Source organism: Bufo bufo, chromosome 3 (assembly GCF_905171765.1).
Source record: "Bufo bufo chromosome 3, aBufBuf1.1, whole genome shotgun sequence".
NCBI classification, from domain to species: Eukaryota; Metazoa; Chordata; class Amphibia; order Anura; family Bufonidae; genus Bufo; species Bufo bufo.
The window spans coordinates 85,186,287-85,200,149 of record NC_053391.1 but is presented as its reverse complement, the minus strand read 5'-3'; the positions used below and the strand labels follow the sequence as shown (position 1 = coordinate 85,200,149).

The window sequence follows — 13,863 nt, the reverse complement described above, 5'->3', positions numbered from 1 at the left end:
CAATACATTAGTAAGTGCCTTGTTTTACCTTTCTCTACATGATAGATGCCACTTACTAAAGTGAGACAACCTGTTTAAAGGTGTTGTCCAGTTCAGAAAACCAACTTTCATATGCCCTATTAGATAAGTTGGAGTTCATAGAAGGGGGAGGGTGTCTCCTGTTCAGGATCCTCATATTTGGGCCAGAAAATACAGCGATCAGAAAGAAGATCTCATAGATAACATATTGCTTTAAATGGGCTCAATTCTCCCTGTGGTGGTCCTCCGGGGAAACTGAATAAACACGGAAAAAAAATTGCGTTCCGTATACGGAACCATTCATTTCAATGGTTCCACAAAAAGAACTCCGTATGCATTCAGTATTTCCGTTCAAAGATAGAACATGTTCTATTATTGCCCACAAATCACGTTCCGTGCCTCCATTCAAGTCAATGGGTCGCAAAAAAAACGGAACAGATACGGAATGTACTCCGTATGTCTTCCGTATCCGTTCCCTTTTTGCGGAACTATCTATTGAAAATTTTGTGCCCAGCCCAATTTTTCTATGTTATTACTGTATATGCCATACGGAAAAACGGAATGGACCCGGAAACACTACTAAAACAAAAAAATGGAAAAACGGATCCGTTAAAAACGGCCCGCAAAACACTGAAAAAGCCATACGGTCGTGCGAACAAGTCCTTACTCTCGGGTTTCCTGACAGATTACAGCTGATCGCTGGGGGTTCCAGCAAGAAGACAACTGGTTTTCAGTTAATTCTCTAGCAACCCTTTTAATAAGTAGAGGTTGTCTAAGGCGAACAATGCCTTTAAAGAGGACCTGTGTCCCTGCTTGACGTGTCAGTTTTAGCAACTACCTGCACTTTTCATGTAATAACCATTCTGGAGCATCTATTCCTATGCCTCTACGATGTGCTATTCCTTTTTTATTCCTACTAGAACTTATGAAAGAATTACTAGCAGTTTGTTAGTGAAGGTCCAAATGCTTGTTACCAGTTTGGATAGTGCCAGGGACACACTTCCACCAGTGCTGCCAGTGTCAGACTGTGCGGCGACAACCCCCCAACTAGTAACACGCATCTGGACCTTCACTACAAACTGCTAGTAATTCATTTAGAACTTCTAGCCTGAATAATAAAGGAATGGCACAACATAAAGTCATAAGAACCGATGCTCAAAAATAGTTTTTACATGCGGCATGCAAGTAGTTACTGCAACAGACATGTCGGGAGAGACGACAGGTCCTCTTTATATGGCGCTTTCTTCTTAGGCTACTTTCACACTTGCGGCAGAGTGATCCGGAAAGCAGTTCAGTCGCCGGAACTGCCTGCCGTATCAGGCAATCTGCATGCAAATGGACAGCATTTGGAATCGGATCCGGATCCGTCTCACAAATGCATTGCAAGAACGGATCCGTCTCTCCGTTTCTATATTTTTTTTGCACATTTTTACCGGTCTGCGCATGCGCAGACTGGAAGGATGGATCCGGCATTGCGGTATTTTTAATGCCGCATCCGGCACTAATACATTTCAATGTAAATTAATGCCGGATCTGGCATTCCAGCAACTGATCAGGAATTTTGGGCGGAGATAATACCGCAGCATGCAGTGTATGGTAACGCAATGTATGGGAATAGGGAGCGCTTGGCCTCACTGCTGTAGGGAATCTTTTATGCAAGTCACAGTACAGACTGGAAGAGCTTTATCCTGGATCCGAACTACACAAGTATCCTAGGAATAAAAACACTAATCCATTTCATAGTTCACATAGGTAACAGGGACATGGACTAATTATCAACCAGTACCTGGAGGTCTTGAACTTTTCAATGCTGAATCCAATAGTTGGGACAATATCCTGTGTCTGAGCCTTGAAAAGAAACAAGAGGTAAATCCAGAGGTAAGTGCCAGCGAAGAACATGAGGCGATTACTCACTAGACCTAATGCACACGAACGTATCCTTTTTTCGGAGTGCGAAATACAGATACCGTCGGGGTGTGTCCCGCATTTTCCCCTTCCACAGGTCCCGCACTATGTTTCAAGTGCAAAACAATAGGACATGTTCTATTTTTTTTTTTTTTTCGGCGGGGCCGCGGAACAGACATATGGATGCGGACATCACACGGTGTGCTGTCCGCATCTATTGTGGCCCCACTGAAATCAATGGGCCCGCATCTGATCCACAAAAATAAAGTGGAGAATACGCTCATGTGCATGAGGCCTTATATGTAGAGCACACTTTACTACACATACTTACTGCCGGGCCTGTAAATGACCATGTCAATAACAGCCCTTATACACACACGTGACCATTATACAGAGGTAGGGCCGTGTGCACACAGTTAGTCCATCCAGTCCCACTGTAGTAAATGGGAGTGAAAAAATAAGGGTGTATTCACACTACATTTCCAGCACACATTGCAGATCGATGTCAGACATTTACCAAGATCGGTATTTTTAAAATCAGTTTGGAAGGAGTCTGCATCGCGTTTGCATCAAATGTCACATAAAGTTTGATAAACTTGTTGCATCTTAAAGGATATGGACACATTCAGGGCAATTGTTTTTTTTTATTATGGTATTTTACTAATTTTGGGCTACAAATCATTTTTTCAATTGGTCTTTATTAAAAATGTGGAGCTGTTTCTGAGATACAAGAGTTAAAAATTAATTTGCTTGCAAGCTGTCACTTTGCAGTTTCTTTGAATCCCGTCATCTGTCGGCTCATGTATAACTCTTATCTCTGATCTCCTGAACTCATAAACACTCATTATAACTCAATTCTTATCAAACTGATAAGAATATAGCTTAAAACGGTTATCCAACAGCATAAACAGCCCCCACAATGCCTGGACCCCTCCTTTGGGTATTTATACTGTTGGACAACCCCTTTAAAAGGGCATCTGTCAGCGGACTTGTCCCTATGACACTGGCTGACCTGTTACATGTGCACTTGGCAGCTGAAGGCATCTGTGTTGGTCCCATGTTCATATGTGCCCTCATTGCTGAGAAGAATTATGTTTTAATATATGCAAATGAGGCTCTAGGAGCAACAGGGGCGTTGCCATTACACCTAGAGGCTCTGCTCTCTGCAGCTGCTGCACCCTCTGCACTGATTGACCGGGCCAGGCATGATAATGTTTACATTGCCTGGCCCTGTCAATCAAAAAGTTCAGAGAGTGCGGCAGTTGCAGACAGAGCTGAGCCTCTAGGTGTAATGACAACCCCCCCCCCCCCCATTGCTCCTAGAGGCTCATTTGCATATATTAAAACCTAATTTTTCTCAGTAATGCGGGCACATATGAACATGGGACGAACACAGATGTGTTCAGCTGCCAAGCGCACATGTAACAGCTCAGCCAGTTTGATAGGCACAAATCTACTGACAGATGCCCTTTAAATAACTCTTTATGAGCTGTCAGGAGATCAAAGATAAGAACTAAACATGAGCCGACAGATGACAGGATTCAAAGACAAAGCAAAGTGATACCTTGCAAACAGACTGATTCAGAAACAGCTGAACTTTTAATAAAGACCAATTTAAAAAAATGATTTGTAGCCCAAAGTGAGTAAAATGCCCCAGAAGGTGTCCATGGCCTTTAAGTCTAACACTTCTGTCTTGAGACGTTACTCCACTTGCTATGTCACCATTTTGCTGGAGTAAAATTGCGAAAATATTTGTGAATTTTTAAAAAGTTGCAGGTGATAATCCTGGCTTACGTTCGCTCGACAGGCTAACCATGCCAACGTTTAAAACTGGAGCGAGTGTCCTAAAATACAAAATGACACAAAAATTTGCAAATAAACCAAAAAAGTTGCAAAGTCCTATTCTGCAACTTGCTGAAGCCAGACTCCTGGAGTGCAGGGCGTGATAGACTCCCCCCCCCCCCCCCCCCAAGGTAATTTCGTAATGTTAAGAAGCCTCATGACTCTTAAGTGAACGTACACGAGACACTTTCCTCACTTTACTAAACCAAATTGCTGCAACTTTGTTTTTCCTTTGTTCGGTGTTACTACCGTTTGCTTACAGAGTAATTAGAGGCACTGCTGGGAAATTAGGGCATTAAAACGGTAAAAGGAGAACTTTATTTTACTGTCTGTGTCCCACGGGAGGACGCGATCAAGAAATGTCTGCAGCTCGTCACAGGCGGTGGGCAGAGGATACTTGTAGAGAGAAGGCAGAAAGCAGCTTCTATCATATCACAGGTCCCTGGAGGATCCAGCACTGCCATGCCAGCGCCGTAAACAAGGCACCAAGATGGCAGGGATGACATTAGCACAGCACACTCCTCTTTACTTTTATGCCCTGATAACTTCTAGCGGATTTCATTGCTTTGTGCGCCGACATTTCTCCTATTGAACGGCTTTAATGTGGTAAGGCGAGCTTCTAAACTTCAGACGCTCCCCACGTTATCGTGTTCTTTAAGGTGAAACTCCGGGCAAATTTTAATAATGACTAAAATGGACTTACTAGAGTCATTTAAAGGCCACCAATTCTCCCACGATGGTCCCCCAAATGCAAATTTCCCAGGTGCTCTGCATGCTATAGGTCATTAAAACCACAGGAAATAACTACTGCTGCAAGTTACTGGCCGCATAATACCTTCCCTGTAGCTGCGTCCTCCTGCACTGAACCCGAAAGCAAGGAGCAGAGAGCCCTCAGTATTATGTAGTATTAGTAGTATTATGTGCACAGTGCATGCAGGGTGGAATTTCTCCTGCAGCAGTAGTTGCTGTTTTCTGTGGGGTTAAAGGTACATCTTTGGGGGGCAATTTTTTTTTATTATTGCATTGTACTCATTTTGAGCTAAAAAAACATTTTTTCAATTGGTCTTTATTACTGGAATCCTTTTTTGTGTACAGAGCTGAGATGCTCTACTAGCTGCCTGTGGATTTTTTGTCTTTTCCGTCATCTGAGGAGCAGACAGACTCCTTATCTCTGCTCTCTGACCTTATAAACACTCATCATAGCTCAATCCTTATCTTACTGATAAGAATGTGGCTTAAATACGTGTTTATGGCCTCTCAGTAGTTTAGAGACAAAGTTTACTAGATGACCGGCACAAAGAAAAAGTGAAAGTACCAGTAAGGCTACTTTCACACCTGCGTTAGGTGTGGATCCGTCTGGTATCTGCGCAGACGGATCCGCACCTATAATGCAAACGCTTGTATCCGTTCAGAACGGATCCGTTTGCATTATTCTTTCAAAAAAAGTCTAAGTCAAAACGGATCCGTCCTGACTTACACAGGATAGGTCAGCAGTATGAGAATCTCGAAAAACCTTTTTAATGTTATATGAGTGATTGGGAACTTGGGAAAGTTATGAGCAATCCTTAATATATTCTTATAGTTGGAATAGTGGGTAAGGGTTGCACTCAGAGGTCACACTACATTTTTTCTGGAGGAGTAATAATACTGTTTTTTGAGGTGTATTTCAGCCAATAATGGAGTATTAAATAAGACACTGGGAGGTTGTTTATTTCTCTGGCCATAACTTTCTTATTTTTCTGTCGATTTAGCCAAATGAGGGCTTATTTTTTGTGGGGCGAATTGGACGTTTTAGTGACACCATTTTGGGGGACTTCTATTACCCTTTTTGGGATGGTAATGGCCATTGCTTTTTGCACTTTAAATTTAAGACGTTCACTGTAACACTCTGACATTAATAGCTTGTTACTATTATTCTATGGGCCAGTACAGTTACTGTAAAACCAAATAAAATTAGTATTATGTTTTTTTCCCCCTAATAATAGGATGTCTCGTTATGTCAGCGCATTACGACAGCCAGGAATCATTCATTTTTGAGCAGATGTCACCGTATGAAGGCTTGTTTTCTGGGAGGGACTGATGTGGATCTCATTGGGACAATTTTTTTTTTTTGGGGGGGGTTCATGAGACTTCTTGATTAACATTTATTATTTTTGGGGGGGCTAAGGTGAATAGGAAAAAGAGTTAATTACTCTTACTGGTAATTGGTTTTTCCAATAGCCTCCCCAACGGCACTGACAGAAGGGTGTCCCCGCCCCTGGACAGGAAGCAACACTGAAGCTCAAGCTTTAAAAAGGGCCTTCTCCGCTTACCTAAATCAGTAAATAACAGAGTACACGGTAGTGATGCAACAAAAATTTATATTAATTTAACAAAAATACAGGAATTAACATGTAACCAAGGAAACCAATAATTAAAGGGAACCTGTCACCGGGAGCTGAGGACATGGGTTGTTAGATGGCCGCTAGCACATCCGCAATACCCAGTCCCCATAGCTCTGTGTGCTTTTATTGTATCAAATCGGTTTTTTGACACAATAAAAGCACACAGAGCTATGGGGACTGGGTATTGCGGATGTGCTAGCGGCGATCTAGCAACCCATGTCCTCAGCTCTATACACAAAATCCCGGTGACAGGCTCCCTTTAGGGGTGGGAAAACCCCAGTGCCGTTGGGGAGGCTATTGGAAAAACCAATTACCAGTAAAAGTAATTAACTCTTTTCCCTGGCGCCTCCCTAACAGCACTGACAGGAGGATTAACAGAGAAATCAATTAGGGAAGGACTACTGCAGAAAGAATTCTGTGCCCAAATGACAAATCCTGGTTATGGATAACACTTAACTTATAGCGGTTGAAAAAAAGTCATTGGGTTTGCCCAAGCAGCTGCTCTACAGATCTGTTCAATCGAAATACCAGCTTTTTTTGCCCAATAGGTCGACACTGCCCATGTCGATGGTGCCTTGAGACCCTTTGGAGGATCTAGGTTCTTTTGAGCATAACAAAAGGCAATTGTCTGCTTTATCCATCTTCCACTGGTGGCCTTGCCGGCTGCCCGACCTTTATTGGGTCCTATAAAATGAAGAAGGAGATGCCCCGATTTTCTAATTTTCTTCCAGATCTTTAGGTAAGCCAGTACACAGCACCTCACATCTAGGTTATGGAATTTCCTCTTTAAGTCAGTTGAAGGCAACGGGCAGAAGGATGGCAAAACTATCTCTTCATTACAGTAAAATCTGAATACAACCTTCGGGAGAAAGGATGGACAATGTTTTAAGATTATTCTGTCGTCCAGGATCCTTAGATACGGAGGATGGCAAAAGAAAGCCTGAATTTCCCCCGCCCTTCTCGCAGATGTTATGGCTAGAAGGAAAGTGGTCTTGAAAGTCAGGAGCTTGAGGGAGATCTCTTCAATGGGCTTAAACAGGGCCTCCTTTAGCACTGAAAGGACCACCTGCAAGTCCCAGACTGAGGAAGTTTCTGATTACCCCTTGATGAACCTTCTGATCAGAGGATGGTCTGATAATTTAGTGTCAAGAAAGACTGCTAAGGCCGAGACCTGTACCTTAAGAGTGAGGAGTTTAAGACCCTTGTCCAAACCTGCTTGCAGGAAATCCAGAATGACAGGGATATTATCCAAGAAATTTTACTGGATCTTGTCACTGGAGAACGAGAGGAAAGCTTTCCATGTTCTAAGATAAATTTTAGAAGTTATTTTCCTGCTTTTCAATAAGGTGGCGATTACAGGGTCAGAGAGCCCCTTCTTCCTCAGATTTTGGCGTTCAATCTCCAGGCCGTCAACTTTAGTTGAGATGGAACACTGGCCTCTGCTGAAGGAGGCATGGAAACACCAGAAGAGTCCAGAAAAATCTCCCTGACAGGTTGAGCAAGAGGGGAAAACAGGCCCTTTTGGGCCAAAAGGGAGCGATCATGATGACTTGTGCGTCTTCTTCTGCACTTGCTTGCGGATGCAATGCGTTTTTCACTGAAGCCCCATTCACTTCTATGGGGCCATGGCTGCGTGAAAAAAAAAAGAATATAGAACATGCTGCGTTTTTCACGCAACGCAGAACGGATGCGTGAAAAAAACTCTCCTGTAAACAGACCCATTGAAATGAATGGGTCAGGATTCAGTGCGGGTGCTATGCGTTTACGTCACCCATTGCACCTGTGCGGGAAAACTCACTTGTGTGAAAGGGGCCTAAGGATAAAAGAACTTTGTGAATTACCCCGAGTTCTCTTAAATTTGACGAGGTGTCTGACATGTCCCAGATTCCCTGAACAATTAGGTATCCTGCATGACCTCCCCAACCTCGGCTGCTGGCATCTGTAGTCACCACCAGTTGATTCTCTTGATGCCAGAAGACCCCTGTCGGAAGATTTCTCCTCATCTTCCACCAAGCCAGGGAGTGTTTTTCCTTTAATTGGAATCACAACCTTCTTGTCCAGATAACTCCTGTTGCCATCCCAAGATGTTAGCATAAAGGCCTGCAGAATTCTGGTGAGAATCTGTGCCCACCTGACCGCAGGTATTGAAGATGTCAAATCCCCAAGACTGTCATGACATTTCTGATAGTAGAGGTTTTCAAACCGCAAATATGATTTCACCTTCTGTTGAAGGGTTAACTGTTTGTCTTCTGGGAGGAAGGACATTAGCAAACGAGAGTCGAGAAGAATTCCTAAAAATACTTTTTGCTGTGCTGGAATGAGATTGGATTTTTTGAGATTTATTATCCACCCAAGGTTTGAGAAGGTTCTTTGAACAAGACTTAGATGTACTAAAAGATGATCCTCTGATTCGGCAGCAATCAGAAAATCGTCCAAGTATAGAATAATAAGAATGCCCTGCAGACGGAGATGACTCGTTATTTCTGCTATTACTTTTGTGAAAATTCTGGTAGCCGATGATAGGCCAAAGGGGAGCGCTTGAAATTTAAAGTGGTGGCCTTCCATAAAAACTGCTATTCTGAGAAACTTTTGGTGGTCTCTGAATATGGGTACATGATAGTATGCGTCCTGCAAATCTATTGTCGCCATGTAACAATGTTGAGAAAGCACATTTATTGTTGATTTGATGGTCTCCATCTTGAATTTTTTGTAAGATAGGCATTTGTTCAGATTTATGATAAGTTTAAAAGACCCCCCTGTTTTTTTTTTTTTAAACATCAGAGAATAAAACCCCTGGTGTTGCTGGCTTTTTGTAACTTGTAGCAGGACCCCTTTTTGAATTTAACTGTTTAGTTCTGTCTCTAGGGATAACTGTTCCTCTCTTTTGGTCAAAGGCTTGTTGACGATATAGTGATCTGGTGGGTCTTGCTCCAAACTGACCTTTGGTGTCATTGGGTGGATTTTGAAGACTGCCATCTTCATGAGTATTCCCTCTTCTTTTGATCTGCTTTGGGCTTTTTTGACTGCGAAAGGAGCGTCTCTGATGGAAGTATCTGGAAAACCGTTCTTCTTATCAGATGCTTGCTTCAAAATGTCATCCAATACAGACCGAAACAGCCTATCGCCTTCACATGGAATGGAACATAGACGGCTTTTAGAACCTGCATCCCCTGACCATATGACTCTGCGGGTGGCATTAGAAATAGCGGCTGCTCTTGCTGATAACCTCACTAGATCTGTTGAAGCGTCCACAAGAAAATTTAAGGCTTGTTAGCATTGGTAATGAAGCTAAAATCTCTTCTTCTAGGAGTTCCTGCTGCCAGATGGTCTTCTAACTGGCTAAGCTATACTGACAGAGATCTAGCAGTGCAGGTAGATGAAATACTCGGTCCGAACATAGCAGTATTTGTATCCCAGGCCTTCTTGAGCAAATTTTTAATTTTTTTTATCCATCGGGTCACGAAGTAATCCCATGTCCTCAAACGGTAGGGAGGATTTCTTGGAAATCTTTGCCACTGGTGCATCAATTTTTGGAGTCTTGTCCCAAAGATTTGAGTCAGATTCCAAAAAAACGGATACTTTCTCTTGAAAGTTATCGTTATATGGGCTCTTCTTTCAGGGTCTTTACATCCCTTAGATATCAAAGCTTTAATATTATTATGGATCGGAAAAACACATCTTTTCTTTTTGCCTAGACCATGAAACATTTGATCCTAAAGGGAGCGACTTTCTTTAGACTCCTCCGGGTGCATAGTAGCTATTATAGTTTTCAAGAGACTGTTAGTATATTCAGGGAGAAACAATGGTCTACCCTTCTCGTCAGATGAATCAGAGTCTATGTCAGAAGCTATTTCCCCATCATCCAAATCCAATCCAAATAACTGGAAACTATGGGATTTTTGTGATGTAGAGGCTTGCGGTGAAGAAGGAGGTAACCTGGACTCTACCGCCGCATTAACCTCTTCACGTATCATACTCCTCATGGAGTCTAGGAATGAGGGGGATTCTTCAGTCACGACCTTCTCAGTACATTTGGGGCTAAGTGACTTTTTAGTTTTAGATGTAAACGACTTTCTGCAGAGAGCGCATTTCTTGCAACCAGAATCAGACCCAGGTGCCTTGGAGGTGGAGGTGTCTATACCTTATAACAATCAAAATTGAAAAATAAGTAGGGTCCAAAAAAAACAAAAGGGAATTGACACCAGCACCAGGCAACCAAGGTGGATAATAGAGAACCCATCACCCCTACAACAATATCTGCCCAGGTCAGGAGAGGAGGATTACCGGGCTAAAGGTGATAGAGGCCACGTCCAGACGCTTGCGGGCGGTATCTGGATCTGCAGGAGCTGACATGGTGAGAAAGGAACAGCATGTGTTGCTGCTCCATGTTCCCGGCTTCCTCTTTATGTTCCTGGCATCAGCGTGACGTTTGTGGTGTCATGACGCTCCGCCCGTACGTGACGCCGTTACGCTATGACGTCACGTCGCACGCAACCGGAATGAGACTCCGCCTCCTGGAGTGCCATCAGTAATACTCCTAACGGAGTATACAGACTGGAGCCCAGGGCTGCCTTCCACAAAAGGACTTATGCCAAGATACAAGGAAAGGAGGCCACGCGTCCCCGGAGCCCCTCACCCCTGCAACGGCCCTCCCAACTAGTAGGGCAGAGACCAGGCCGTGTGCTTCTTTGACCAGCGAGCTTGAAGACACAGGAAGAGCTTCCACGCTACACGGGACAGGTAGGGGAGAGGAGGCCCTTTTAAAGCTTCAGCTTCCGTGTTGTTTTCTGTCATGGGGCAGTGATACCCTCCTGTCAGTGTCATTGGGGAGGTGGCAGGGAAAAAACATATTATTTGCGTTTTTGTTGACAGGGTGGTTTAAATAATGTTATCTTTATTATAAGGGTTCTGGCAAACAGTGTTGAATGTATTTTTTGTAAAAAATTTTTTTTACCATTTTAACACAATAAAACAGTTTTTATTATTATTTTTTTTTTAAATAAACTTTAATAATCTAGAACTATTTTTTAGTCCACCTAGGAGACATTTTTATAATGTAGTGGTGTTCTACGCACACTGCAGGTGATATGATGCTGTAGTGAAAATCCAAAAATCAATATGTATTTTTCATTTATCAAAACACTGCATGATCAGTGACTGGATTTATATAGGAGACCATTCAATATCTCTATATTTAAGGACTGAACTATTATGTAAGTATTTATGTATGTATGTATGTATGTATGTCTCGTTTTTGTATAGAAAGTCTGCGGTTAGCTGACATTTACACCTTCTGCTTAATAAGCATTTCTATATGTCCAGATGTTTCATGACTTTCATGTAAAGTGCGTGGGTGTATAACCGGAACTGGCCCCAATGTGGTATAAGTATTTGCTTTCCATAAGTAATAAACTGAGACTTGCTTAGATGCAACCTTGATGTCTGTATCATTCAATTCTCCCGAGTACTCGTTACCTATTTGCCATACTAATTTGGAACTCAGCATAAATCAGAGTAAGGGGTCTTTGCCCTGACAGCATGGCATAAATAGCTGACAGCTTGCTGGGTTTTGTAGTGCATTTAAGGCTACAGGTTGTTTCTTTTAACATTAGCTTATTACTAGAGTTGAGCGAACACCTGGATGTTCGGGTTCGAGAAGTTCGGTCGAACTTCCCGGAAATGTTCGGGTTCGGGATCCGAACCCGAACCGAACTTCGTCCCGAACCCGAACCCCATTGAAGTCAATGGGGACCCGAACTTTTGGGCACTAAAAAGCCTGTAAAACAGCCCAGGAAAGAGCTAGAGGGCTGCAAAAGGCAGCAACATGTAGGTAAATCCCCTGCAAACAAATGTGGATAGGGAAATGAATTAAAATAAAAATAAAAAAAATAAAAATGACCCAATATCAATTGGACAGAGGTCCCATAGCAGAGAATCTGGCTTCACGTCAGCAGACAATCAGTCTCTTCATGCCATAGCAAAGAATCTGGCTTCATGTCAGCAGAGAATCAGTCTCTTCATGCCATAGCAGAGAATCTGGCTTCATGTCACCCACCACTGGAAGAGGCCACTGTCACATATTTAGGCCCCGGCACCCAGACAGAGGAGAGCGGTCCCGTAACAGAGAATATGGCCTTATGTTAGCGCAGAATCTGTCTTCATGTCATAGCAGAGAATCAGGCTTCACGTCACCCACCACTGGAACAGGCCACTGTCACACATTTAGGCCCAGGCACCCAGGCAGAGGAGAGAGGTCGCGTAACAGAGAATCTGGCTTCATGTCAGCACAGAATAAGTCTTCATGTCATAGCAGAGAATCAGGCTTCACGTCACCCACCACTGGAACAGGCCACTGTCACACATTTAGGCCCTGGCACCCAGACAGAGGAGAGGTTCATTCAACTTTGGGTTGCCCCGCAATATAATGGTAAAATGAAATTAAAAATAGTATTGAATGAGGAAGTGCCCTGGAGTAGAATAATATATTGTTAAGGGGAGGTAGTTAATATCTAATCTGCACAAGGGATGGACAGGTCCTGTGGGATCCATGCCTGGTTCATTTTTATGAACGTCAGCTTGTCCACATTGGCTGTAGACAGGCGGCTGCGTTTGTCTGTAATGACGCCCCCTGCCGTGCTGAATACACGTTCAGACAAAACGCTGGCCGCCGGGCAGGCCAGCACCTCCAAAGCATAAAAGGCTAGCTCTGGCCACGTGGACAATTTGGAGACCCAGAAGTTGAATGGGGCCGAACCATCAGTCAGTACGTGGAGGGGTGTGCACAGGTACTGTTCCACCATGTTAGTGAAATGTTGCCTCCTGCTAACACGTTCCGTATCAGGTGGTGGTGCAGTTAGCTGTGGCGTGGTGACAAAACTTTTCCACATCTCTGCCATGCTAACCCTGCCCTCAGAGGAGCTGGCCGTGACACAGCTGCGTTGGCGACCTCTTGCTCCTCCTCTGCCTTCGCCTTGGGCTTCCACTGGTTCCCCTGTGACATTTGGGAATGCTCTCAGTAGCGCGTCTACCAACGTGCGCTTGTACTCGCGCATCTTCCTATCACGCTCCAGTGTAGGAAGTAAGGTGGGCACATTGTCTTTGTACCGGGGATCCAGCAGGGTGGCAACCCAGTAGTCCGCACACGTTAAAATGTGGGCAACTCTGCTGTCGTTGCGCAGGCACTGCAGCATGTAGTCGCTCATGTGTGCCAGGCTGCCCAGAGGTAAGGACAAGCTGTCCTCTGTGGGAGGCGTATCGTCATCGTCCTGAGTTTCCCCCCAGCCACGCACCAGTGATAGGCCCGAGCTGCTTTGGGTGCCACCCCGCTGTGAACATGCTTCATCCTCATCCTCCTCCACCTCCTCCTCATCCTCGTCCTCCTCGTCCTCCAGTAGTGGGCCCTGTCTGGCCACATTTGTACCTGGCCTCTGGTGTTGCAAAAAACCTCCCTCTGAGTCACTTCGAAGAGACTGGCCTGAAAGTGCTAAAAATGACCCCTCTTCCTCCTGGGCCACCTCCTCTTCCATCATCGCCCTAAGTGTTTTCTCAAGGAGACATAGAAGTGGTATTGTAACGCTGATAACGGCGTCATCGCCACTGGCCATGTTGGTGGAGTACTCGAAACAACGCAACAGGGCACACAGGTCTCGCATGGAGGCCCAATCATTGGTGGTGAAGTGGGGCTGATCCGCAGTGCGACTGACCCGTGCGTGCT

General features: G+C 44.1%; 1 protein-coding gene across 2 annotated transcripts in view; it reads right to left on the bottom strand.

Moving 5' to 3' along the window:
- The window catches only part of ARL6 (ADP ribosylation factor like GTPase 6), a 270,741-nt gene that overhangs the window by 79,547 nt on the left and 177,331 nt on the right, over positions 1-13,863 (bottom strand). For both annotated transcript variants that reach the window (XM_040423274.1, XM_040423275.1), the window contains exon 3: positions 1,805-1,866. In XM_040423274.1, the coding sequence (XP_040279208.1) occupies positions 1,805-1,866 (62 nt within the window). The remainder of the gene's footprint in view (positions 1-1,804; positions 1,867-13,863) is intronic.